General features: G+C 49.5%; 9 protein-coding genes across 9 annotated transcripts; 7 read left to right on the forward strand and 2 right to left on the reverse strand.

Annotated features, from left to right (window-relative positions):
• Positions 1 to 287: 287 nt before the first annotated feature.
• On the forward strand, positions 288 to 3787 carry ASPGLDRAFT_46646 (DNA-dependent ATPase RAD26). Its single transcript, XM_022546493.1, has one exon. The coding sequence runs from the start codon at positions 570 to 572 to the stop codon at positions 3651 to 3653; it is 3084 nt and encodes a 1027-aa protein (XP_022401440.1). The 5' UTR covers positions 288 to 569; the 3' UTR covers positions 3654 to 3787.
• Positions 3788 to 4491: 704 nt separating this feature from the next.
• ASPGLDRAFT_46649 (uncharacterized protein) lies at positions 4492 to 5362 on the forward strand. Its single transcript, XM_022546494.1, has 2 exons — positions 4492 to 4986; positions 5068 to 5362. Exons 1-2 carry the CDS (start codon positions 4671 to 4673, stop codon positions 5280 to 5282), a joined length of 531 nt encoding a protein of 176 aa, XP_022401441.1. The 5' UTR covers positions 4492 to 4670; the 3' UTR covers positions 5283 to 5362.
• Positions 5363 to 5514: 152 nt separating this feature from the next.
• On the forward strand, positions 5515 to 7026 carry ASPGLDRAFT_170668 (uncharacterized protein). Its single transcript, XM_022542723.1, has 3 exons — positions 5515 to 5987; positions 6032 to 6637; positions 6697 to 7026. Exons 1-3 carry the CDS (start codon positions 5894 to 5896, stop codon positions 6831 to 6833), a joined length of 837 nt encoding a protein of 278 aa, XP_022401442.1. The 5' UTR covers positions 5515 to 5893; the 3' UTR covers positions 6834 to 7026.
• Positions 7027 to 8095: 1069 nt separating this feature from the next.
• Positions 8096 to 9194, reverse strand: ASPGLDRAFT_125487 (RNA polymerase II mediator complex subunit MED27 domain-containing protein; the record flags this gene model as incomplete). The annotated part of the gene is made up of 3 exons (XM_022540563.1): positions 8096 to 8239; positions 8290 to 8934; positions 8997 to 9194. 3 exons carry the CDS (start codon positions 9192 to 9194, stop codon positions 8096 to 8098), a joined length of 987 nt encoding a protein of 328 aa, XP_022401443.1.
• A 929-nt stretch (positions 9195 to 10123) lies between these two features.
• Positions 10124 to 12599, forward strand: ASPGLDRAFT_148801 (uncharacterized protein). The gene is made up of 2 exons (XM_022541976.1): positions 10124 to 10245; positions 10303 to 12599. The coding sequence occupies exons 1-2, from the start codon at positions 10135 to 10137 to the stop codon at positions 12526 to 12528; spliced, it is 2337 nt and encodes a 778-aa protein (XP_022401444.1). The 5' UTR covers positions 10124 to 10134; the 3' UTR covers positions 12529 to 12599.
• A 522-nt stretch (positions 12600 to 13121) lies between these two features.
• ASPGLDRAFT_81980 (uncharacterized protein) lies at positions 13122 to 14696 on the forward strand. Its single transcript, XM_022550140.1, has 4 exons — positions 13122 to 13482; positions 13530 to 13671; positions 13822 to 13875; positions 13945 to 14696. Exons 1-4 carry the CDS (start codon positions 13394 to 13396, stop codon positions 14482 to 14484), a joined length of 825 nt encoding a protein of 274 aa, XP_022401445.1. The 5' UTR covers positions 13122 to 13393; the 3' UTR covers positions 14485 to 14696.
• An 803-nt stretch (positions 14697 to 15499) lies between these two features.
• ASPGLDRAFT_66264 (uncharacterized protein) lies at positions 15500 to 17506 on the forward strand (the record flags this gene model as incomplete). Its single annotated transcript, XM_022548999.1, has 3 exons — positions 15500 to 15525; positions 15668 to 16516; positions 16561 to 17506. 3 exons carry the CDS (start codon positions 15500 to 15502, stop codon positions 17504 to 17506), a joined length of 1821 nt encoding a protein of 606 aa, XP_022401446.1.
• A 1780-nt stretch (positions 17507 to 19286) lies between these two features.
• On the forward strand, positions 19287 to 20548 carry ASPGLDRAFT_1469956 (uncharacterized protein). Its single transcript, XM_022541902.1, has 2 exons — positions 19287 to 19775; positions 19832 to 20548. Exons 1-2 carry the CDS (start codon positions 19633 to 19635, stop codon positions 20394 to 20396), a joined length of 708 nt encoding a protein of 235 aa, XP_022401447.1. The 5' UTR covers positions 19287 to 19632; the 3' UTR covers positions 20397 to 20548.
• A 684-nt stretch (positions 20549 to 21232) lies between these two features.
• Positions 21233 to 22348, reverse strand: ASPGLDRAFT_1469989 (uncharacterized protein). Its single transcript, XM_022541903.1, has 3 exons — positions 21987 to 22348; positions 21922 to 21942; positions 21233 to 21854 (listed from the first exon to the last, which is right to left on the reverse strand). Exons 1-3 carry the CDS (start codon positions 22237 to 22239, stop codon positions 21385 to 21387), a joined length of 744 nt encoding a protein of 247 aa, XP_022401448.1. The 5' UTR covers positions 22240 to 22348; the 3' UTR covers positions 21233 to 21384.
• Positions 22349 to 24172: the final 1824 nt, after the last annotated feature.

A 24172-nucleotide genomic window follows, 5' to 3' on the forward strand; every position in this document is an offset into this window, starting at 1 on the left:
TTTAATCTGTCATACTGAAAGTACAGTACAGCAACATGGACGTGAAAGAGGACCCAGAAGCGCGGACAGAGGAGACTCCTCTAGATACCGTCCCGCAAGAAGATGAACAATGCTCCTCAGAAACACCAGGACTGAAAGAGGAAATCCCTCCGGAGCAAGCGGACATGGATGAGGCAAGCCGTCTGAAGGAGCTCCATGCTAACGTTCGCAACCAAGATGATCTCGAAAGGGATATTACGCGGCAGGTAGGTATACTGCCATGGAAGCTTAGCTGGTTCTAACTTCTCTAGGCGGACCGGCTGCTCAACGAGCAAGCGGACGAACGCGACAATAAGAGATTAGAAAAGACTCGCCATGAGAAGGAGAAGTTAGAAGCGCAAATTTTAAGACTACACCAGCGCGCTTCGCAACCGGTTGGCACAGCCGCTCGAGCTCGCATCCAAAATGATATACAAAAGCTCGAGTCTCAGGATGCATCACTGGCGACGGACCTGGAAGAGATTCAACAACGGATCGACGCGAGACGTGAAGGCCAGGAAACAGCTTCCCAAGTGACTGGGACAGGGAGAATGCCCAACGAGTCACGCAGGGATTATCTCATCAGGACCGGAAAGATTACACCATTTGCCAAGATGAGCGGTGGTCCTGAAGAGGGGCCTCTAGCTTGTCTACGGGATGCCCTGGTGGATGCAGAGGATGAGCGTGATGAAAGCGAGGCTCTGGAGCAAATGAAGAATAAAATGGAAGTGTCGCATCGAGATCTTAGGCGTCCCGGGTTTGGTTTTGACGAGAGCACCGAAGCCAGTTCGGAGGCACCAGAGGATCGTTCGAAGAAGCGGAGAAAATTACAACAGCGTGGCCATGCTGAGGATCGCCATATAAAGCGTGAAGAAGAAGAGGCGGAAGTCCCGTCAGATCAAGACGATTCCGCAAGCTATGTGGCATCGGAAGCTGAAGAAGAAAGCGACGACGACTTTGTCGTGGAGGAAGATGAAGAAAAAGGGAAGAAACGTGCTAAGCAAGCGGCCAAACACGAAGATGGAATAGAAGATCTCAGTGGGTTAGACGATGGCAGAGAAGAGATATATCAAGCCAGACTGCAAGATTGGGTCAGCCGGAGAAGTGCTGCTAGAAAGCGTGCACGGGAAGCCCGACGCGCAGCTGGTGAGGACGAGGGCGACGAACAGCCAGAAGAAGAGGAATGGTTCATGCCTCATCCGACCGTGCCAGACCTGGAGTATGACAATGGCTACCGCGCACCTGGCGACGTTCATCAATATCTATTCGACTACCAGAAAACCGGAATGCAATGGCTTTGGGAGCTCCACCAGCAGCATGTAGGAGGGATTATTGGGGATGAAATGGGTCTTGGAAAAACTATCCAAGTCATCAGTTACCTGGCCGCTCTGCATTACAGCAAACAGTTCACCAAACCCGCGCTCGTCGTATGCCCAGCAACAGTGATGAAGCAATGGGTGAACGAGTTCCATCGCTGGTGGCCGCCGTTTCGAGTCTCGATCCTGCATACCTCGGGCAGTGGAATGGTGAATGTCCGCAATGAGAGCAGTCGAGAAAACGAACTTCTCACGCAGAAGTACAGCGGTGGTGGTTCTCGTGGGTTGACCGGCGCCCAGAAAGCAGCCAGAAAGGTTACCAAGCGGGTAGCAGAGGAGGGCCACGTTCTTGTCACTACGTACGCCGGACTGCAGACGTATGCACCACTGTTGATTCCTATGGAATGGGGATGCGCAGTCTTGGACGAAGGACACAAGATTCGCAATCCTGATACGTCCATCACGTTCCATTGCAAGGAGCTTCGAACACCTCATCGGGTTATTCTCTCGGGTACCCCGATGCAGAACAACTTAACAGAACTCTGGTCACTCTTTGACTTTGTCTTCCCAATGCGACTGGGAACACTAGTCAGCTTTCGAAACCAGTTCGACTTTCCCATCCGACAGGGCGGATACGCGAATGCGTCAAACCTACAAGTTCAAACAGCCGCCAAGTGCGCCGAGACGCTCAAGGATGCCATCACCCCGTATCTCCTGCAGCGATTCAAGATCGACGTGGCGGCCGATCTCCCGAAGAAGAGTGAGCAGGTGCTATTCTGCAAGCTGACGGTGCCGCAAATGCAGGCATACAAGGCTTTTCTTGGGTCAGAGGAGATGCAGTCTATCCTGACGGGGCGTCGTCAAGCCTTGTTTGGTATTGATATACTGCGCAAGATTTGCAACCATCCGGATCTCCTAGATCGCAAGATTACGTCTGGCAATGCAAACTACGGGCGCGCCAGCCAATCCGGCAAGATGCAGGTCGTCAAGTCGCTTTTGTATCTGTGGAAAGATACGGGCCATAAGACCCTGCTATTCACACAACATCGCATCATGCTTGATATCCTGGAGAAACTCGTCCGATCGGTGCCTGATTTTCAATATCGCAGAATGGACGGTAGCACACCGATCAAGTCCCGACAGTCGATGGTAGACGAGTTCAACAACGATCCGAACCTGCATGTCTTCCTTCTGACGACCCGTGTCGGTGGACTGGGTGTGAATCTGACCGGCGCCGATCGAGTCATCATCTACGATCCGGATTGGAATCCGTCGACAGATGTGCAGGCGCGCGAGCGAGCATGGAGACTTGGACAAAAACGCGATGTCACGGTGTATCGCCTGATGACTGCAGGGACTATCGAGGAGAAGATTTACCACCGACAGATCTTCAAGCAGTTTTTGACGAACAAAATCCTAAAGGATCCCAAGCAACGCTCGACGTTCCAGCTGAGCGACTTGCACGACCTTTTCACGTTTGGCGACGAAAATGGCCAAACAGAAACAAGCAAACTATTCCAAGACGCCGAAGTCAAATACGAAAACACAGACTCCAACGAAACCCAAGACCTCAGCAAAGTAACCGGCATCGCATCAATGGAAAAATTCCACGAACCCGAGCCCCAAACAAATACCGCATCAACCCCGGATCCCAACGCCAATGACAATAAAACCGAATCCCGCATAATGGAAAACATCTTCTCCCGAGCTGGTGTCCACTCCGCCCTCGAACACGACCAAATCATAAACCCCAACGGCAAGCGAGTGGTCCGAGCGGACCCCAAGATCATCGAGGCAGAAGCCAAGCGCGTCGCAGCCGAGGCAGCAGAAGAACTACGCAGGGCTGGAGAAGCAGCACGCTCAGTACCTATTGGCACGCCCACGTGGACGGGACAATCGGGGATCGCAGGACGACAGGAATCAATGTTCGGGGGGAGTAGTAGCAGTGCCCGTCGCGCGGCGGGACCTTCGTCTGCGAATATATTGGCCAATCTTTCCGCGCGCACAGCAACTACACCGAGAAGTAGCGGCACCAACACTCCAACTGGTAATACCAGGGGCAGCAACACTCCGACCGCAACCGACACCGACACCGGATTCAACATCAGCATGATCCGAGATTTCATCCTGGCGCAAGGCGGGTCCGCATTTTCGCAAAATCTAGTGAACCACTTTAACCGGTTCTGCACGACGCCGCAGCGCACGGCGGAGTTTAAGGAGATGCTGAAGCGGATTGCGGTGCTGGAGCGGGGTGCTGGAGCTGGGGGTCGGAATGGACGGGGGAGGTGGGTGTTGAAACGGGAGTATGCCAAGAAGTGATGGAGAACGGTGGATTTAGTTTAGGGGGCGGTGGATTTGGGTGAGGGTTTTGTTTTGTTTTGTTTTGTCTTTTTTTTTTTTTTTCCTTGTTTTTTGTTTTTATTTGGTTTCATTTTCTGGGGCATACAGTAGAGGCGTTTGTTTGTTGATGTGGTACCACGGGTCGATATGGATCGTTTTATTTAGGGATTTTTGCATAGAATAGGGGTATGCATATTTACAGTGCATAAACCGTATATAGTAGAGAAATCAATTCGATTCTAATCATATGGAATGCTCGAGAATATCTCTGCAGAGAGTATTATATAATCTGCTACATACCGGCCGGTATACAACAGTGCAGGAATGCGGAGTAGTATCATCGATTCGAATCTCCCGAGTACCAGAGTCTACCAGATAATAATGATAAAAGACAGAAAAGAAGAAAGAATGACATCAAAACAAACCACCAACCCAAACAAACGAACATGAACCACCCAAAGTCCACGACTGGAAATGACATCAATACCATCAACCTGACACTCACACTCACACTCAGACCAAGTACCCTCAATGCCCAAGCGCACTAAATCTCAGCACTAAATCGCACCAACTCTACAATTCACAGATACATTTGAAAATCACACACTAACCACTACAATGTCCTAAATCTATAGCCAATCTGCATAATTTCCCACAGAGATGATAATCAAACACACTCGGGGCAATACATCGAAGCGTAAAATCCACACAAACCCCTGAACTTGATCCATGGATGCAGTGCACATCCTCATCTCTACAAGTACATCTATAGATAAAGTGGAGTGATAAAAATAGGCGATCGACATGAGTAGCCTTGTAAGTGATTGTAATTGTTGAATTTGCCTCCCGTACTTGTCTTGAACTCTTTTCTCTTTTCGTCTCCGATCAAGGAGTTCTCCCCAGATATAAATACATACCACTCCCCCCGTCTTTATCTCAACGACAACACTTCCTCTACTCTCACTACTACAAACGATCCTCTTACCAAAAACAACAATGAAATTCCTCACCTCTCTCGCCTCGGCCCTGTTGGCCACCACCGCCGCAGCAACCCCCCTCATCACCCGCGCCAACGACTCAGCCGCCATCACCACCAAGAAATTCCACCTCAAGACCTCCTCCAGCAACAGCGACTCCCACAACAACCTCTACGTCTACGCGTACCACACGGGCGCGGGCCTCAACGATGCCGTGCTGAGCGCCAACGCAGACGACGCGAGCAAGGCGTTTGTCAACGGGACGAATGTGCAGTTTGATCTGGGGACACCGTTTCCTTGGGGTGTTAATATGGTTGGGGCTACTAACTATGGTGGTAAGTCTCCCCTGTATCCAGACTGTGCTTTCGGAATACTCCGGGGTATAAGGATGTGTGCTAACGGTGGTGAACGTGCAGCATGGCAAGGCGTCCAAATCAACACCGGCTACGGCACTTCCGGCTTCGAGCTTGACAATGCGCATTTGAAGTGGAGTGAGAAGAATGGATTCGGGGGATGGTTGGTTTGCGACTGGGTTCACAACGCGCCTCAGCTGTTTTACCTGTATGAGCCGATGAAGGCGGATGTTCCGTCGAGCTGCAGTGAGGTTGAGTTGCAGGCTGTTTATCTTTAAACGGTACTCACTGGACTGGATGCGATGCGATGCGATCGGGATGATATACGGTCAAGAACGAACAAAAAAAAAAAAAAAGGTATATCACTATGAACTTAATGTACAATAGTAATCATGTCTATATCAACTAGCTAGGATTGCTCAATAATTGGCAAAATGCTCCGACTCTCTACTACCAGACTGTACAGTATCCCAAAAATAGATGTCTCACATCCTCCCAATCGGGTTAGCTCGGCGATCCTCCACCCTTTCTGTCAGTTTCTGTCTTTTCTCTACTCTGTACTATCATGCCACTACAGTACTCTCTAATAAGTAATAGTCACTCGTTCACTCGTTACTCTCTCCCTCTTGTTCTCTCGCTGAGCGTCTGTACATATTCCAACAGTGTCGCATCTGTGTTTCACCGTCCGGGCACCATCTGACTCGCTATCGGTGTTTCTAACAGACTACTTTTAATAACTGTCGTTCGCACAATTCTCTTCTAATTTGATTTTTACACCTGACATCGGCATCGACATCGACATCTCTCAACAGCCAGATCATTGATCCTGTCCGCATCCCCGGATATCGCATTGTTGACACTGTCGATCGTGATTTTCAAGACGATCAATATGCGCTTCTTTGTGTTTTTCAGTGTGCTGTGCATGCTGTTGGGTGTGGTTGCTGGTTATCAGGGGAATTCGGGGGAGATAGCAAGACGAGATGGTGAGTTATTCAAGTTTCTAGAGAAAACCAAGCTAACTCTTCAGACACCACTGCGGCAGAATCAGCAACCACCGGCGACGCTGCCTCTACCACCGAAGCCCCTGCGACTGCGACCGATTCTGACACTGCCTCTGTTACCGATGCTACCGAATCCGCGAGCCAAAGTGATGCGACCACCGGTACAAACACAAACACCCACACCGCAACAGGAACCGCCTCCAATACCAAATCCTCCTCCTCCAACAGCACCTCCATCGACCCCCGCATGGGCGTCGGCGGCATCTCCATGCTCACCCCAACCCAAGGCGCAACATCATACTACAAAATCGGCGAAAAGGTCACCTTCGCCTGGAACTACACGTCTCTCGCGGTGACCCCCTCTGCCGTCAACGTCGTCGCCTCGTGCAGCATGAACGACGCAACCTACACCATCTCAAACAACATGAGCGTCGCGGAGACGGGAAAAGTAACCTGGGACACGGGTAAGTATCAGGCGAATGCGACGGTGCCATTGCTCACGGCGACGTATACGTTGGTTGTTTATGATGTGGATGGGGAGATTGGGGATACGGCTAGTGCGGGGAGGTTGGGGAGTCAGAATCAGTTTAGTTTCGGGATGTATGTGCCGCAGGCTTATACGCCGTTGAATGGTAGGCTTTCCCCCCCATCACCCTTTTTTGCGCGTTGGATAGTGATACTGACGAGGCAGAATACAAATGCGCAACATGCAACGGTGCCCTCCCTGAACTCGATGGCCATGCTGTGCGATTCGCCATGGGAATGGTTACCCTTACGGTACTCAGTTTTACGTGGTTTGCTGGTGGATATGGTGTTTTTGCTGTTTGACGCTTTCTCAGATTTATGGTGATTACGGCATGGCGTTGTAAATGATGTTATGGATTTGCATGGTGCATATAAGTTAAGATAGTACAGCAGCATTAATGGCATATAGCAACTCGGTTCATTTAGAATTGTGGGTTTACCGGCTGTAGGTATGAGTATGGAGGACCCTGTCTCATGCACATGCTGCACATAACCGCTAAATAAAGCATTGGCAAGAAAGACGAGACAGGCAAACCAAGCTAGACAGAGTAACCTCATTATGTAGGTCCACGCCATATAGAAGCTTATAGGTAGGTACAGTACAAACAACGGTCTTTTTTATAGGGATAATGGAACATGGGCAATGGGTGAATGTAGGCAATGGAGGTAGCTGAAATGTCTCATTCTACGGATACATGAAGCTACTGTCTTTCTTTCGTTCTTCCTTTCGTTGTTCTTTTCTGACTTGGTTTGTCCATAGTCCATAAGTATCAAACCAAGACTATATTATTATCCAAACGAAATGTTCTACCAGAACCAAGCTCCAAGCCGTCTACCGTACAAATGGAAGCATACACCCTCCTCTCATTCCTGACTACCCTTATAATCTCCTATTCTACCCAATTCCTTTAAACCACGCCAAAACGACCAAGCCAACACAACCACACCCACACCACCCCCCCCCCCCCCCCCAAAAAAAAAAAAAACGATGCCCTCAACACACGGCTGGATCTGGCCTAAAGACCCCCGTCCCGGAAACCCCTCGCACTGGCCACACCGCTGGCGCCTCTTCGATATCCTCAGGAATAGAGGGCCGGATATATTTGTTGGACGGATTCACAGTGACAAAAAAGACAAGGACGGAAACAGGGATAAAAAAAGGAGGGAAGGGAGAGTTGAAGTGAGGGCACCGATACAGCAACAGGCTCCGCGGAAAAGGGATTGTACTTGGGCGGGTTGGGAGGATGTACATCCTCCTACCACCACCCCCGACAGCAACGGAAGCGGCGTGAAAACGAAGTATGTGTATACCTCGGCATTCCCCTGGACAATCCGCAAACCAAACGAGCGGTACGATTTCCGGACGAAGCGCTATACCGTACCTGACAGCGGGACGTGGAGTCGAGTTGAATATTGTTCTGGGGATTTGGAAGGTCATGGATGGCGGAGGAAGAAGCATGTGATTCCGGTGCGGTACTGGGATAGGAAGGGGGAGATGTATCCGGCGGGGTATTGGCATGATGTTGTGTATGGGGGACATGCGCATTGCTGTGATTGTGGGTAGGTTAGAGGCATGTTGGGTGGAAGGCTTCCCAGGTTGATTGTGGAGACTGGCGACGAATGGTCGGGAGTTGGGCAGTTGAGTCGGTCATTTTGGTGCATTTTGCGCAGGGGGTATGCTTGATGGTTGTATAGGAGGATATCATGTCCTGTTGTTGTTAGTATGTATGTTAACTCGGGGTAAGGGACAAGGACGTACCAAAGCAAAAGCAAGATCCCACTGTCTCAGACGCGAGTTTAGACAATCCACAACCGCACCCTCAAGCTTGCTGACCGGCTTTCCAGGAGCCATCTTGCTTGAAACCACCCACTTAACTCCTCCCTCACCCTCGAGGCTCTGCACCTCAAACGCCATCCCCGCCTTAACCAACACCACAACCACCGCATCCCTCCCCTTCACCCCAACAACCCGGACACCAGGAACATCTCTCCCCACAAACCCCTCAACAACCCTCCTCCAATCCCCATCAACACCCGCCCTCTCCCTCTCCTCCCTCTCCCTCTCCTCCTTCTCCCCTTTCCCCCTCTCCTCCTCCACAATCCCCTCCAGCAAAACCCCATAATCCCGCTCCCACATCCCACTCGGCTGCAACAACACCCCATTCCCCTCCTGGATCTTGACATCAACATGGTCCCAGATCTCCTTGAGTTCGGGACTCCGCCAGAGATCCTGGAAGGATTGCACTTCGGCTACTCCCGCGCGTGCTGTGGTGGACAGTTGCTCGTAGAGTGTTTGTGGGGATTTCGGGAGTGCTTTGTTGCCACTGACTAGGATCTGGGGGTTTACTATTGGGACTAGGGGTTCTAGGAGGCGTTCTGGGAGGAGGGTGCGGAGGTTGTGGATCTGGGTTTATCAGCTGCTGCTCAACACTGTAGAAACACTGTAGAGGGGGGACGAGGGGGTACCATGGATTCAAGTTCCTGTAACTTAGCCAGCGAAGAGACGAGTTGTCGTTCTGTTGTCCAGACATTCGCATCTGTGGATTCTGGTGCTGCCGGCGCCGGCGCCGGTGTGGCGTCCTCGACTTTCGCGACTGCCATTTTCGGGACCACGATTGAGTTGGAGCGGCCTTTGAATGCTGTTTCTGGGTTTTGGGTGGCCATTGCGCTTTATTTAAGGCGCATGCAAACAGTTATGTTTGTTTTCATTCACTATGCGGTTGGTTTGACGGATGGAGATTGATTGTCGGGGCGCGGGTCGGACGTGTCTCTTCACTTCGTATTAGATGATCGGGTTATAATAGTTGCATGAGTAGATGGCGGGACTGGCTTGTATAAGGCGTATTCTGAATTGTTAAAGTCTACAGTTCGATATCGACACGATTGGAGAAATGTTGGAGGTGGATCGCCGAGCGGTGATGTTGATTACACTAGCCACAGTGTGGCTGATGTGCAAAGTTGCGCCGAGATTAAAATTTTAAGCAAATTTTGAGTTGAGATTTGCACAAAATTTGCATCTCGATTAGTAGGGCTTTGAACGACGAGGAGAGTAAACAAATAAGTCAAATAAAACAGCAGAAGAACACAGCCTGTTTTTTTTTTTTTTTTTTTCAAGCAGTGTAGCACTGGCTTACGCTTAATTTGTGAAAGAAACGGTTTTATATCAGCTTGGCAATTATTCCCGTCTCTGGCCTTCTCATGATAACCCTGGTCGGTTCGCGGAAGTGAGGTGGCTCACCTCGTCGGTATCCTGTCATCGAATCTTGGATGGGACTATCGTTTATCTATAGATCCAGTCGTGACGAAATTAATAAGACTCAAGATACCCGGCTCGTTTACTTGCCCAACCCGCAAGCCGGACTATGTAAAAATAGAAAAGAAAAAAAGCTTCGAGAATACTTCTACAATAAATCAACAGAAATTCAAGAAATTGCCACATTGAGCTGAAATAACGTGCGGGATTCACTGGCCCAGTGAGTTGGTGCCTGGGGCGTGTTTGGGGTTGCCTGTTGAGGCTCCGGAATGAGGCTGTGTCACATGTGAATCATATATAAACCCCTCCTCCCCAGAACTCTTCCACTTTTCTTTCTCACAATAATTAACCATGGCAGACATCGCGACTTCTGAAATCCAGGTCTATGACCTCCCCACCAAGACCGTCAATTTGACGCCTACGGGAGCGACCGTAGTCCGGGAGATCACCACCAAGGTCCAGGTACGTTGCTACCCCAGCTCTTTTGAGATCGGGATCGTATTCTGACCTTTTCTACAGCCCGGCCTGAACGAAATTACTGTTCTGGGTCTCGACCCTAAGGTTGATGTTGACTCCATCCGTATCGAAGGCTCCGGCCCGGCAACCATCACGGACACCCAGACCGAGATAGTCCCTCGACGGCTGCTCTTTGAGGATGTCCACGGAGAGGAAGAGTCGGACGACGATGATTCTAGTGACAGTGAAGACCCTAAGTTGAAAGCACTTCGGGATGAGCGGACCAGTGCCGAGGAGAGGCTCGACAAGGCTCGCAACGACGAGAACATGGCGGTGCGGGTCCTAAGTCTCATGGACTCTTACGGCAACAGAATGCAGCCTCAGCACACGGAGAGCAGCAAGTTGGAGGAGTTCCTCGAGCAATACGTCGAACGGTATGCAACGGAGAGTGAAAGGCACCGCAAGGCGAAGGCGCAAATGTCGAAGGAAGAGAAGGAGATCGAGTCACTCTCGGTCAAAATACTGAAGGTTGAACTACAACTTCAGCGACGTCGCGAAAAAAGCCTACGCGAGCGTGAGCAGGGAAAGTCGCAGGAAATGCGCAAGAGAGACGAGCAACGACGTTTCTGGACGTATTCTGTGGGACAGGTCGTCGTGCACCTTGACAGCCAGTCATCGTTCACGCCCGGATCGAGCCGACGCAGTTCTTTCTCTGTTGTCGAGCAAGCGGCCGACAGTCCAGCGGATTCCAGCGGGAGAGAAGTTACCTTGCGTCTGAGCTACGTCGTCCCTGATGCGAAGTGGTTCTCCCGCTATGAGATGAGCATCAACACCCCTTCGTCGACCGCTCAAGTCACATACGGTGCAGAGTTCCAGAACCGAAGCTCTGAGACCTGGAATGATACCAAGGTCATACTGTCGACATCGCAGACCGCATTCTCGGGGCTCCACGAGAGCATTCCCTCTTTGCAGGTCTGGCACATCAAGTTGATCAATCAGGATGACAGCAACGGGCAGCCTTCGTGGGAAAAGATCGTTCGCAGCTTGTCCGAGGGAGGACGACCAGTTGTCGACCGCCGCACTGCCAAACAGGATTATGAGATGCAGCTACTGATGCTGGAACAACAGAACAAACGCAGACTCCTAGTGGCACGCCAGGAGCAGAATGCGCTGGCACAAAATGCACCACAAGCACCTCCGCAGCCCGCAGAACCGTCATCCCTCTCTAGACCAGCCTCGCATATGGATGTCCCACAGCAACCGCAGGTTGGAGGCCTCTTTGGAACACGACGGGAACCGGGAACAAGTCTTTTTGGATCGGCAGCATCGCGACCCTTTGGGGGAAATATGTCGAGCCCTTTTGCCTCGAATGGCACGGGGTCTCTCTTTGGAGGAGCAGTACCGCAGGCGGCACCGGCAAGCTCTTTTACAAACCAGATGGTGCAGCAGGCCGCACCCATGACAGCATACGCACCTATAGCAGCCCAACAACCAGCGGCCAATGCCTACGAGGATAACGACGACGATGACAACGAAAACAACGAAGACAACGACGACGACGAAATTCTCCAGCCCCCCGACCTAGAATACCAAGACTCAACCCGCCAGGAATACGGCCTAACAACAACCTACGACCTCCCCGGCCGCCGCACCCTAACCCCCTCCAGCGTCAACCGGCGCCACGCGCTCGCCAAACTCGACCTCAAATCCATACTTCTCCAACACGTCATCGTCCCCAAGCATCGCGCCGCCGCCTTCTTCCGCGCCCGCATCCACAACACCTCCTCCATCCAGATCCTCCGCGGCAAGGTGGGCATGACCGTGGACAATGCCTTCCTCGGAACAACAACCATGCCCAACTGCGGGCCAAACGACTTCTTCGATATCTCCCTGGGCGTGGACCCGTCGATCCTAGTCACCTACGCAAAGCCCACCGTGCGCCGCGAGACTAGCGGATCTTTCTTCGGCAAGGAAGACATGGCGATATTCTCGCGCAGCTGCTGGGTGAAAAATACCAAGGCCACCGCTGCCAACATCGTTGTGCTCGACCAGGTCCCCATGAGCAGCGACGAGAAGCTGCATATGGCGATTTTGGAGCCCAAGGGACTTGTCAAGGAGGATGATAAGGTTCCCATGGTGGTGGAGAAAAGCAAGGGTAATGGAGAGGTGTTTTTGGGCAAGGATGGGGGGGTCAAGTGGGTTATGCGGTTGGAACCCGGGAAGGATGTGAGGTTTGTGCTGGAGTATGAGATGAAGGCGCCGAGGGGGAACGATGTTAGTGCGTCGTGAGTCGTGAATGGTGATGATTCTCTGATTCTGTGAGCGGCTTGCTACTTTCAGGAGGATCAGTTACGATGTGATGATTTTATTTCGTCCCTTGTAGTCATGATATGTTCTTAAATCGATAGTTTTAGAAATGAAATGTCAACGACAAGGGGGAAATTACCTAGCTGGTAGTATCGTATTACGAATTCCTGTATACGTTCCCTTAATTGTAAGCATATACCCATTTGTATTTAAAACAGAATCCCTACTCCTCTTGCAGCTATGCAGAATGCTCTAGATAGATACTAACACTCTTTATGCAATGACCTATACTCGCGGCCACGTTGCCCTCCTGTATTCCAGTTGTACATCTATTGTTCTTCCTCTGGCAAAGTCCCTTCATACACCCTGTCTTTCTTTTCCTACACTTATCATTGCAGACCTTCGCTCTACAATTTTACCTATGCGACGACAGCAAATCTCGAAAATAATTTCTTTTGCTTTCCATGCCCTTTTATTGGCTAAAAAGTACATGTAGTGCAACCATTCTTACTTTACCTACTGCAATACAATTGGCTGTGATTTGCTCTTTGTGTCTGTTGATTGTGATGTGCTCTATTTGTTTTGCATACAATTATTCAGTGGCTTACTGACAAACATTTTAGCTGTACTACTGTCAGCTAATACCCCTCTTCACTCAGCTCAGCTCGGCGCGTACGACACTACAAATGTATATAAGCCAGCGATTTCACCAAGTCCGACAGTAGCACAAACCCCGCAATCTCTTAAGAACTTTCCTCTACTCTAGTCGAAGCTATAAAATATATCCAAATCTACACAAGACCGAGAAAGAGACTACCTTAAATCCCCGTCCGTCCACATACCAAACATGTCCATCCCAGCTGCCGGTTTCCCTTCCGAATGCCTCTCTACACCAGTCCAGCACGGACAACCGATCAGCGATAACACTCTCCGTCTGTCAGTCACAGACACGGCTATCGACGACGTTACATCCTCGCATGCAGCGCTTACAACCTCAACCGCAATCCAAGCGCAAGCGGAAGTGGAGGTCCCCGGTATGACGAGGTCCGAACGGACGATGTGGATTTTGAGGTCTATGAAGAGGAGGACTGGACGGGTGTCGAGTTTGGAGGATTATTGAGTGGTGTATGTGATATGATGTGATGTGATGGGGCGGGGGGGGGGGGGGGGGGGGGGGGAGGGAGGGGGGATGGAAGCTGGTGATTCTTGGGTATTGGTCTTAGGGTGTGGTGAGATAGTTTGAGAATGTCATCATTCATCTCGTTTCTTCTTTAGTATCTATTCAAAGAAGACCCGGTAGAAGATTATGAACGCTATCTGACATCCGTGGTGAGTAATTCCGAGCGAAAGTCTTTTTCGGTGACACTCCGGACGCTGACGAGAGCTTGCAATGACCAGGACGTAGCAAGTACTAGACGCTTGGGCTATACCTACGATAGCCTCGTACCTCGGCTCCCCGACCCTGAACAAAAGACTATTGCGAAGACGTCCGTGACCGGCGACGCAGTAGCAGCAAGGGTGCCAGCACAAAGGCCATTTGTACGGGTGTCCGGCATAGACCGGTCAACTGTCCAAGGGTCCTTTGCAATCAGTGTTTGGGCTACTGAGCCGGGCAGCAACGACCAGAAGCTAGTTGGAATTGAGCCTGTCTTCAGTCGATGGCACGTTAGTGGTTGTGCTAACTGTCAGAATACGCTCCGTGTCACCTCTCACATTCCGATACTAACCAAACTCACCGGGGATGCCAAAGCTCTAGCCGCCGCCCACCATAACCTCGAGAAGGCGAAGAGTCTTAAATATAATATCAAATTATTGACTTCGCTAAAGGATAGTATCGGCAAGGAGCAGCGAAGTGTTGGTGGTGAAAAGGGGACCAAGAGCTTTCAGAAGCCGCGGCTGAATGTTGGGATTAGCGTTATGAGCTCGTGCAGCTCTTGACCTTGTCCCTTTGGTATGGTCACTATTTGGCGAGTCATATTTTCCAATTTGCAGTGTTCACTTGACTGGCTACAGAAGGATTCTCTGTCTTAGTAGTCCAAATTTGATTACTAGGTATGTAAAACAGTAAATGAAAGGATTCAAACAATAGATCAAACTGAATAGACACAAAATGATAAAAAGAATGCTTCATTGAAGCACAAACAAGGGGGAAAATGAAATAAAAACAAAAACATACAACAGCCGGGATTCGCTGGTGGTCACCCACCCAACTACTAACCGGCCGGCGTGTGGCTTAAGTACGGCTGAGCGGACGGGAAGCCCTGTTTTCCACACCCTATGGTCGTATGTACCAGTTTTTTAGTAAAAAAAAATTATATTGGATGAGCTGAGTGCACAATACAGAAGGTGAGCCATCACCCAATGTGCTACATCAACTAATTATTGGCTGTCCTCCTCCCACTTCAAAAACTGAACTACTTGGCATCTGCACATAACCACAAACAGATCCCCTCAGCCCTGATAAGTGACTCAGCACGAGAACAGTGCCCTTATGTTTCATGGATTGTCCAAAATTTGGATTATGTCAACTACAATAGCGTAGCATGGTGTCTTAAAACACTATTCATATTTATAGACAATCTGGCGCCCATAAATTAAATCAGGATTCAGGAAAAGAATCATTGGCCGCTTTTACCCGCCCGCCTGCCGCTTCAATGCATATAAGCCCCAGTACGTCCCCTCGACGGACGACGCACTTTCACTTCTCTATCTTCCCCTACCCAGGCGCTAGCCCAGAGCACTGCCCCCTCGAGAGATGCCGCGTTATCCAATGATTGCCCTGTTTCAGGAAAGTCCTCCTGATCCCTGAGTGGGTTTACGGAGCCGCCGATGTGATTTCTAACTCTGTCGGATTTGTACGGTGCCTTTGTTGGTATCCTATCCATCCACTACGCTCTAGTGCAGTACTCCTGACCACGGCAGGCAGGATCAGTCGCGTAGCTCTTCCTTTGTGATGGGAGTTGAGGGTTCTACGTGTTCGTGAGGGGGTCGTTCAGATTGAGCTCGGATACCCGAAGGAAGTCATATCCTCTACGCTTTCTTCGATGCCCTACCCCCTTTCTCATGTCTGTACGGTGTTCTGGATCCGAAACCGCTTCCCGTGCGGGAATAAACCGGCCAGGTGGTGGGGAATAAGTCTAGCAGTGTGTCGGTATTTAAAGCCCGCGGACAATGCAACGCAACTGTTCTCCTCTCTTGTTGAGCTCGAAGGCCTCGGCCGAGGGCCACTCAGTAGTGAGCAGGATTTGGAGAGTTATGAACGATTTGCCGTGGAGGATCATGTGCATGATGTAATTGAGAAACTGTGTGAAATACCTGACGTGCGACGCGAGTTTCAGCTTGGCAGCGGAATTCAGTTCGATAATCATGCTGATGCTCTGGATGAGGACGAAGATAGCCAGCTGGAAGCATCGAACCCCCAGCGACCCAGACCCGGTCAATTCTGCATTCACCGAGTTGATGGTTCTACGAACTCCCTTCTCACTATGGTCGAGTATAAGCCACCTCACAAGCTTTCCGTAGAAAGTCTCCGGGCAGGACTTCGGCCCATAAACTTCTGGCAGTCTGGTCCAGCAGACACGATCCCAACAGATGAGGCGGAGAAGTTGAGACACAATGCAGAGCGGCTAGCAGGGTCGGCAATCATTCAGGAGTACCATGTCATGATTCAAGAGGGGCTCGAGTATTCATATGTGACGATTGGTTTGGTGCGTGTCCTTCTACAAGTCCCATATGACGATCCAAGCACTCTGTACTATTGTCTGTGCGAGCCCAAGCTGGATGCGAATGCAGGGGATGGCCATAGCCTTCTGGGACCGAATACCGACATTGGCGGGGTGCTTTGTTTTTGCTTAATGAGCTTTCGTTCGCCTCCTCGCGACCAGGCATGGCGGAATGCTGCCCGGGCGCGGTTACATGTATGGAAGACGAATTTTGATCACACATGTTCTCAGATTCCTGATGCGGAATTGTGACAGACCCCGCCAAATTCCGGGTTTGTCTCTGATTTTCGAGTATCTGCCGTCATCCCCCCCCCATTGAATCTCCCACGCCAGCGGGCTGTCGAATGCCCACTCAGTCTCGAGTTGGCTGTGCACCTTCGGATACATTATATTACAGAGAGTCGATGGACTCTTCGGACTCTGATTCTCACCAAGCCACGTCAGGACGGAAGCGAGGGTTCAGTCAGGTTATAGCATTTCCGCCCACACAGAGATCAGGACGCCAAGCTGGGACTCGACAGGTGCAAAGCGGTTCATACAAAGAACATGCGGTGCAATTTTGCACACAACGCTGTCTGCTTGGTCTGCAACAGGGTGGCCCACTCGATGAAAACTGTCCAAATGTCAAGCTGTACCGACAAGGCCGATGTGGCTGCCGACACTGTATCGATACTGGTACCTTGGTGCAGTTGCTCCAACAGCAGCTGGACAAAGATTTGGACCACAACTGCACGCCTTTCGGTGCTCGTGGATCTTATGGGGCGCCGTTCAAGATCACTTGTGCTGCGTATGGCTATACCGTTATCCGAAAAGGAACCACTTCTCAACTGTGGAAGGAGGTTTCGCATGAAGCAGAGATATACCAGGTCCTAAAGAGAGCACAGGGGTCAACAGTGCCCGTTTTTCTGGGGCCGATCAACTTAACAAACATTTATTTTCTACATGGAGCTGGAGAGATTCGTCACATGCTGCTCATGGCTTGGGGAGGCGACAGTGCCACAGATTGTAAGAAGGGGACCGTATATCGCCGCGAGAAACTCAGATCAATTCAGGAAATCCACTCTTTGGGGATCATTCATCAGGACCTTCGGTCAGACAATATTATTTGGAATATAGAGCTCAATCCTGCTCTGGTTATTGACTTCCATCGTACTGAGTTAGATCGCCGGTTGATAAGCAACCGGGTAAAATCTCGAGAGAGACTATTGTGTGGGATGGAAACACGTGCTCCAAAATGACTCCGCGTGGTCTGATTGGGATGAGGAAGTCCAACTTCTGGATGGTCTATCTGTACATATATGGGGCAGACCCGGTAGTATGGGACGTTGTCACCAACAAGTCAGGGAAGCTTGTGGGTACCGAGGAGCTGATCCATGATCTTGAATATCCTGGAATGCCTCTAATTCTGGGATAATATAACCCAGGATTATCTACATCCTGTGATACTTTATTCCTGGGATTATTTGCATTTCGGAAACCCTCGAATCCTGGGATAATCTAACCCAGGATCATCTACATCCCATGATACTTATTCCTGGGATTATCTGCATTTTGGAATTTCCGTTACTTGATCCCTACGATTAGCAGCAGCCATCGCCTCACACTATCCATGTGTTATGATTGCATTGGGTATGAGATGACTGTTCTAGAAGGTATACCTCTTGATGATCAGTTTCACATGATATATCCCCTTTCATCTAGCCTTTGCTTTCATGGGGACCCTCACGTGGCTAATTTCCTCACAAGAAGATGTGCCTCTCAAGAGTGGCCTTCTAAGCCAAGCCTTCCATGCTAGTTTTATTCATATGATGGTCTAACCATGGACGTATTATCGTGAATGCATATTTATGGCGTAATACACAAGATAGTCTACATGTCTCAGATGACAACATAAGAAATGTTTCTTGAGTGGTTAACTGCTCTGAGAGGTTTCCGTCAAGGCGACATGGGTCATGTCTGTAAAAACCCCTTAAGTTGAGCTACATATTCCTAGATCAGACACGAAAGGGGATTCATGTTCTCTTGAGTATCGTAGAACGGTGATTTTTGGTAGGAGAATCCGGTTTGCATTCTGCCCGGTCCAGTACCCGAGAGACTAACGATAGAGGACCAATAGGATATTATTTTTAGTTCATTCAGCACGAGGAGCTAGAAAACCATGTTGGTGGGCGAGGTGATTGCCAACCCAATGATCAGGGGCGCATTTGCACATTTGTGGACAATGGATTTAACAGCGCAGGGTATCAAATGCCCTATGAGACTGTAGATGATCCTGGATTAGACCATCCCAGGAATAGAGGTTCCCTGGTTTCATTATCTGAGGAGGCTGTCTATCCTCATACCTTGCTCCCCAAATAATTGCCCAACAGTTCACCGCGGCTCTCAAATCTTGGTACGGTGGTGGATGTAGTCATGCTGGTCCAGTGAGGTGAGGTGAGGAAAGAGTCAAAGAATCTGGGATACTATTTTTTTTTTTTTTTTTTTTTTTCGGAAGCCAAGCTTTAGCGCCGCAGCTGACTGTGCCTAGTATCAAGAAATGAAGCCTCATTGGCCCGTTATATCCATTGTCTGAGGTAGTGGGCCAGACTCAGATGGTTATCGAGAAAGAGATAGAGCTTGAACCTCATTCATCCGCAGTCAGGAGACAGGTAACTCCTCGGTCTTTCCCGGGTCTTGACTTCACCGCCGAATTTAAGGATAACTGGAGGCAGTGAGAGTTTCAGGGTCTTTTAAGATGGATGACCAAGAGATCACTGATTGCCATGATTGGCCATTGTTAAAGAAACTGATGGATATGCATGGACCAGGAATAATAAAATACTAATCTCATCTTGTCGCAGTTTCAATTGATGAGGCGCAGAGCGAAAAAGGATCGGATTTGGGGCCATAGGGGCATAAGGCTGCTTGTCGACTGCGGCTGCGCCTACGGGTCTTGCACATCATTTCGGTTTTGATTCTATTCAGCCCCAAAAGAGCATTCACTTCGCTGCTTGTTTCTAATTTAAACAATAACTACACGATGAAGTCAAGGCATACTCTAGTTTTGAGATGGAGACTTTGCTTGTCAAAGTAACACAGATTTGATGAAAATGGCCTTGTATCAGGCGAGGAAATGCTATTTAAACATGTTCAATGTCCTCACAATCAGTCTATACAATCCAACACAAACACAACTCAATCAATCAATTCATCAATTCATCATTTCATCATACCACAATCCATTAAATAAAGCAAGCCACCATGGTTGCTCCCAATTCTCTTCTACTTGTTTCCCTCACGGCTGCCACCGCCTTTGCCAGCCAGCCAACTCCCGGGTCTCAAACACAAACGCAATACTTCCATTATCAGCCTGCCATTGAGTCACATGAAGGCACAATTCAGCAAAGAGACCCTGGACGTCTCTCGGGTAGTCTCTCGAATTTGCGTTCTAACTATTGTGATGGTTGTAGCGCCCTACAGTTCGAGCAAGCGAACCCCAATAACCAAAAGAGGGAACTCCGGTATCCTCTTAGGATGGGCGACCGGCCGATTGTCGAGGCAAGACAATACGGCTTCGGTGATGCAAATCAGTTTCACAACCAGAAACGCCACGTGCCATACCTTATGGAAAAGCACGAACCGAGTGAGGAGTTGGTCCAGCCCCAAGATGGAGCCGAGAACAGCGATAAGGAAAAGAGGGTGGTGATGCTTCCACCAGGGTCGTCAGGATATGAACGGCAATCGAAGTCCATTGAAGAGGCAACGAAGGAGGGTTTAGCGATTGCAAAGAGGGTGGTGATGCTTCCACCAGGGTCGCCAGGCTATGAACGGCAATCGAAGTTCATTGAAGAGGCAACGAAGGAGGGTTTGGCGATTGCAAAGAGGGAGCCTAGCCCTGAACCAGAAGATTTCAACAAGAGAGAGGATGCTTCTGAGTCTATCACCAAACCATCGTGGACTGGAAATGTCCCTCTTGGCAACAACCCACTCCCACAGAACCTGCCATCTGAGCAGAAGCAAGGCAATGAAAAGAGGGAACTCAAGGGGAAACTGGACGACCACAGAATTCAATGCTCTGGCATTCTGGGGGTCTGTGACGATGATGGCCTTTCCTGGAGCATCCTCGAGGACATCAATAAGAACCATTAAACCTGATGATGCTCACTCTCGATTCATGAAAATGAAGATATGGCTTTGACTCTTTTTCTTTCTTTTGTTTTGTTCTTTTGTTTTGTGAATAGCATAGCATGGACCGGTTATTACTTTTATGCATTTGTTATGTGTGTTTTTGGAATTTGTGTTTTACAAGCGTGTCTGCAAATGAATTGAAATCATGAATCTTTCTATTAAATTCTTCCTACACTTACACGACATTTGGGCCAGTATCTAGGGGTAAGAGCAAAAGAAAGAATTAAATTCATATTATTCATATTCGCAATTATTCATGAATATTCATATTATTCGTATTCCTTTCGGAACTCTAGATGGGACCGAGTGCGGACGTCGGGAGAGACGATCCCATGTAGTTGCTGTTTCCGCATTATTCATCAAGTTTGCCTTGTGCTCAAAGTCCTTTTCGCAGATATCACATTTCACCAGCATCTCCTTCGGATAGCGTTTGATGTGCCAATCAATAAAGTGACGGCTAAGGGATCCAGGAGTGCCATACACCTTCATTCGCTTATTTTCTGGAAGTCTAGGATTTCCGAGACAGAGAAAGCAGATTTTCGGTCTCTCATTAGGAGCTGTGATGCAAACTGATGCGATTGCTTGACGAAGAGCGCTCTCGCTTTCACCAGGTAGAGAGCAGGCTTGCCTCTTCGCAGCAGGCATGGCCGGCAAAGCATCCGTGGCACCATATTTCGGGGAAAGATTCGGCCGCCGCGATGGTTAACCCTCTTCTATGTCACAGAATGCAATTACCGCATTGATCGCGGCAATTCGTCGTTGATACTCCTTTTCCACGGTCGTGCCCGGCATGGTCAGAATAGTGTCGATCAACATTATATGCTGTGGGGTCATGTACCCCGTTTGCTCCAGAACGTCCATAACCTCCTCATCTACCATCTTCCCAGCGAGTTGCCGTTCGCTGTCAACCACTGGCTGTTCATTCTTATATTAGACAATTGCGTTACCGTTACTTCTCATTCCGCAACTCCCGTAGCGCGCGTTGATATCGCTGATCGGCACGCATGTAGTCTTTCTTACACCTCTTTACGCCTTTGTTTTCACGACAAGCGCGTCGCGGCAGCTTTTTCTCACTCTTTTCGAATTTTTCATCACCGAAAGTTTGTTGAAAGTCCCGTTTGGTAGCCTCGTAGGACCGTTTCTTCTCGTCCCGGAGTTGTTTTCTTTCATGAACATGTCCCTGCAACATCTGTACGCGAGGGAGATCGTTGACGCAGCTGGAATTTTCCAGCTTGTAGGGCCGCCGAGGATCAATGGACCGGCTCATAGAAGCCGCAAATTGCATTAGTTGTTTTTGGGCTGGTAGACCTTGTACGATCGCCTGAGTATCCACGTGAATGCCCACACTATAATGTCGAACGAAGGTGTTGATACTGGCATGCTGCAACATCACATTTTGGAGCTCATTTGTTACGTCCGCTGTCCGGCGATGGAGTTAGCCAGGAAGGAATCCTAATCTGGACCGAAACGGACTGCCATCACTTACGGCTGTCATTGAATGCCTTCGCTGCCCCATAACGAAGACCGTATGGCTTCGTGACCTGTTCAAACCCAGTGATTTCACCCCCAGCCTCATTCGGTATCGGAGCATTCCGTCCGTTAGTTGTTCCTCAAGCGCAATTCGGATCCCATCTGCTTCCCGAATTGCCTGACAGAAGACAAATTGATCAAGAATCTCATCTTTCAACTTCAACTCCTGCTGGCCGAGCCCCTTGATAACGCCAAGATTGTACAGATTTTCAGGACAGTCAACCACAAATCCATCTGTCGAAAAATTTTTGAATGCTCCAATACGAAAAAGCATTCCTAGAAGGAACACATGGGGACTTAGTACCAATGTCGGGTCGAATATGATTTCTGGGATGGGAGAAGTATTCCTGCTCCAAACGATTAGAGAGGGCCTGCGGAAGGAAACCGATCAAGTGCGAAGACAGTCAAATTTCAATGTCCAGCGGCCATGAAACAGCTCTTATATTGAATTCCCAGGGTCCGGCGTCCCCTTTTATCCCGTCGCCGATCGCATCACCAGGAGAAGAGGGCTTTCAGGAAACGGACCGTCTCCTCTGAGTCAGAGAGCCAGCGGAAACGTTCTGCAGGATCATGCTTTCCATCTCGGCAGAACCTGGCCAGACAGACCAACTATTAGCACAGGCATCAAAGTGTAAAAACTAATGCCTCTCACCGGTCCCAATAATCCCGTGTCTCGTCCAACTTATCTTGGGTCCTTGAGCTGTAGCGTTTCTGTCGAAGCAGCGAGACATCGAGACAATCAGCCTCTTGGAGGTAGTATTCCGCTGGAAGCTCTCTTCCCTCTTCATCCAAGATCGAGTCATTGTCGGAATCACCATCCGAGTTGCCACTGTTGTCCGGCTCGGACTTACTGTCGAAGGAATTGTCGGAAGGCTTGTTCGAGAAGACATCCGGTAAGTCGGTGCTGGCATCGCTGTCTTCATCGGACACGATACGTCGGGAGGAGGAATACATGACGACGAAAGAAGTTATGGAGGAGAGGGCTCTAAATAGAAAGGAGATTAAACAAGTAGCCAAATCTAAAGTTTCTTCCCTTCAGCTGGAGGGGGCAGTATAGTCAAGATCCTCAGCAAATGTGAAAGTCGCTCAGGTGCGAGGGGGATCAGGCGAGCGGACATCGTGAAGACCGTAGAATTTATAGAAACAGAGCGAAGACGATGGTCGCGAGGGGAGCCGTTTCTGGCTTCCCTCAGGAAAATGAGGTGTAGTTGAGCGACAAAGGAGTCCTTATCGGCGGTAGCATCATGGGTTGTCGTCGTGGGGCCAGGCACCCAGGCATCCAGACACCAGCAAGAGCCTACCAGGAGAGCCTTGGGATTAGCTTCAACCGGTGCCAAGACCGCTGCCGGTTAGCAAGACTCGTAAAACGGCGTCGAGTGCTGCCGTTTACGGCCGCTGGCTAACTGTGTCAACGTTAAATGGAGTATCTTTTGTGACGATTAGCGGGGCGCCAGAAACAGCTCCCACTGAACCGTCCTTCTGCCACGTTTCAGGATCATGGGCAAGTAAGGGCGAATGTAGGGAATGGAGTGGGTTGTGCGACATCTATATTACAGTCTCCTTCTAAAGCAATGTATGGTTAGTCAGATCGAAAGTGATAGTAGGAGGAGCGGAACGGAAGTTCTTTACTTGATAATACTGAATGGTTGTCCTAAGTGGCTTCTTGCTCTATAAAGCCAGCAGAATTCTGCCTTGAATGCGAGTCTGATGTCTTGGTGGCTGTTCGTATCCGGAAAACTGGGCAGATGTATATTCTTGATTCATCTTCGCTTAACCAGTGGCTTAATACATTGTCTAACCTGGTATGCCCAATCAAAATCTTTTCCCATCATCCAACTTACATTAGTAGACGTCGCACTACCCTCATTCGATTCAGGAGACAATTAAGGATATTATGCCTCAGCTTGGTGAGTGTTTGTCGGATCAGGGAGGCGCGTCAACTTCTACCGGAGACGAAAAGGCATGATATGACTTAGGACACTTCTTATTGATTGCTATCTTTTTTTCTTTCTTTTTTGTCTATTTAATTTGTATATTAAACATGGAATCAACAATAAAATGACTGCCAACGGTGCTGAAATAGAAGATATTCAGTAATATTCTCACGCCTGCATTTGAAGTTGACAATTCTCACCGTGCTTTCAGCGAGGTTTTATTCCGTGAATACTCTTATATGTCCATTGAGGTGTGCGAATCCTTTTGATGAC

The sequence above is a fragment of the Aspergillus glaucus genome (genome assembly GCF_001890805.1).
Source record: "Aspergillus glaucus CBS 516.65 unplaced genomic scaffold ASPGLscaffold_9, whole genome shotgun sequence".
NCBI lineage: Eukaryota > Fungi > Ascomycota > Eurotiomycetes > Eurotiales > Aspergillaceae > Aspergillus > Aspergillus glaucus.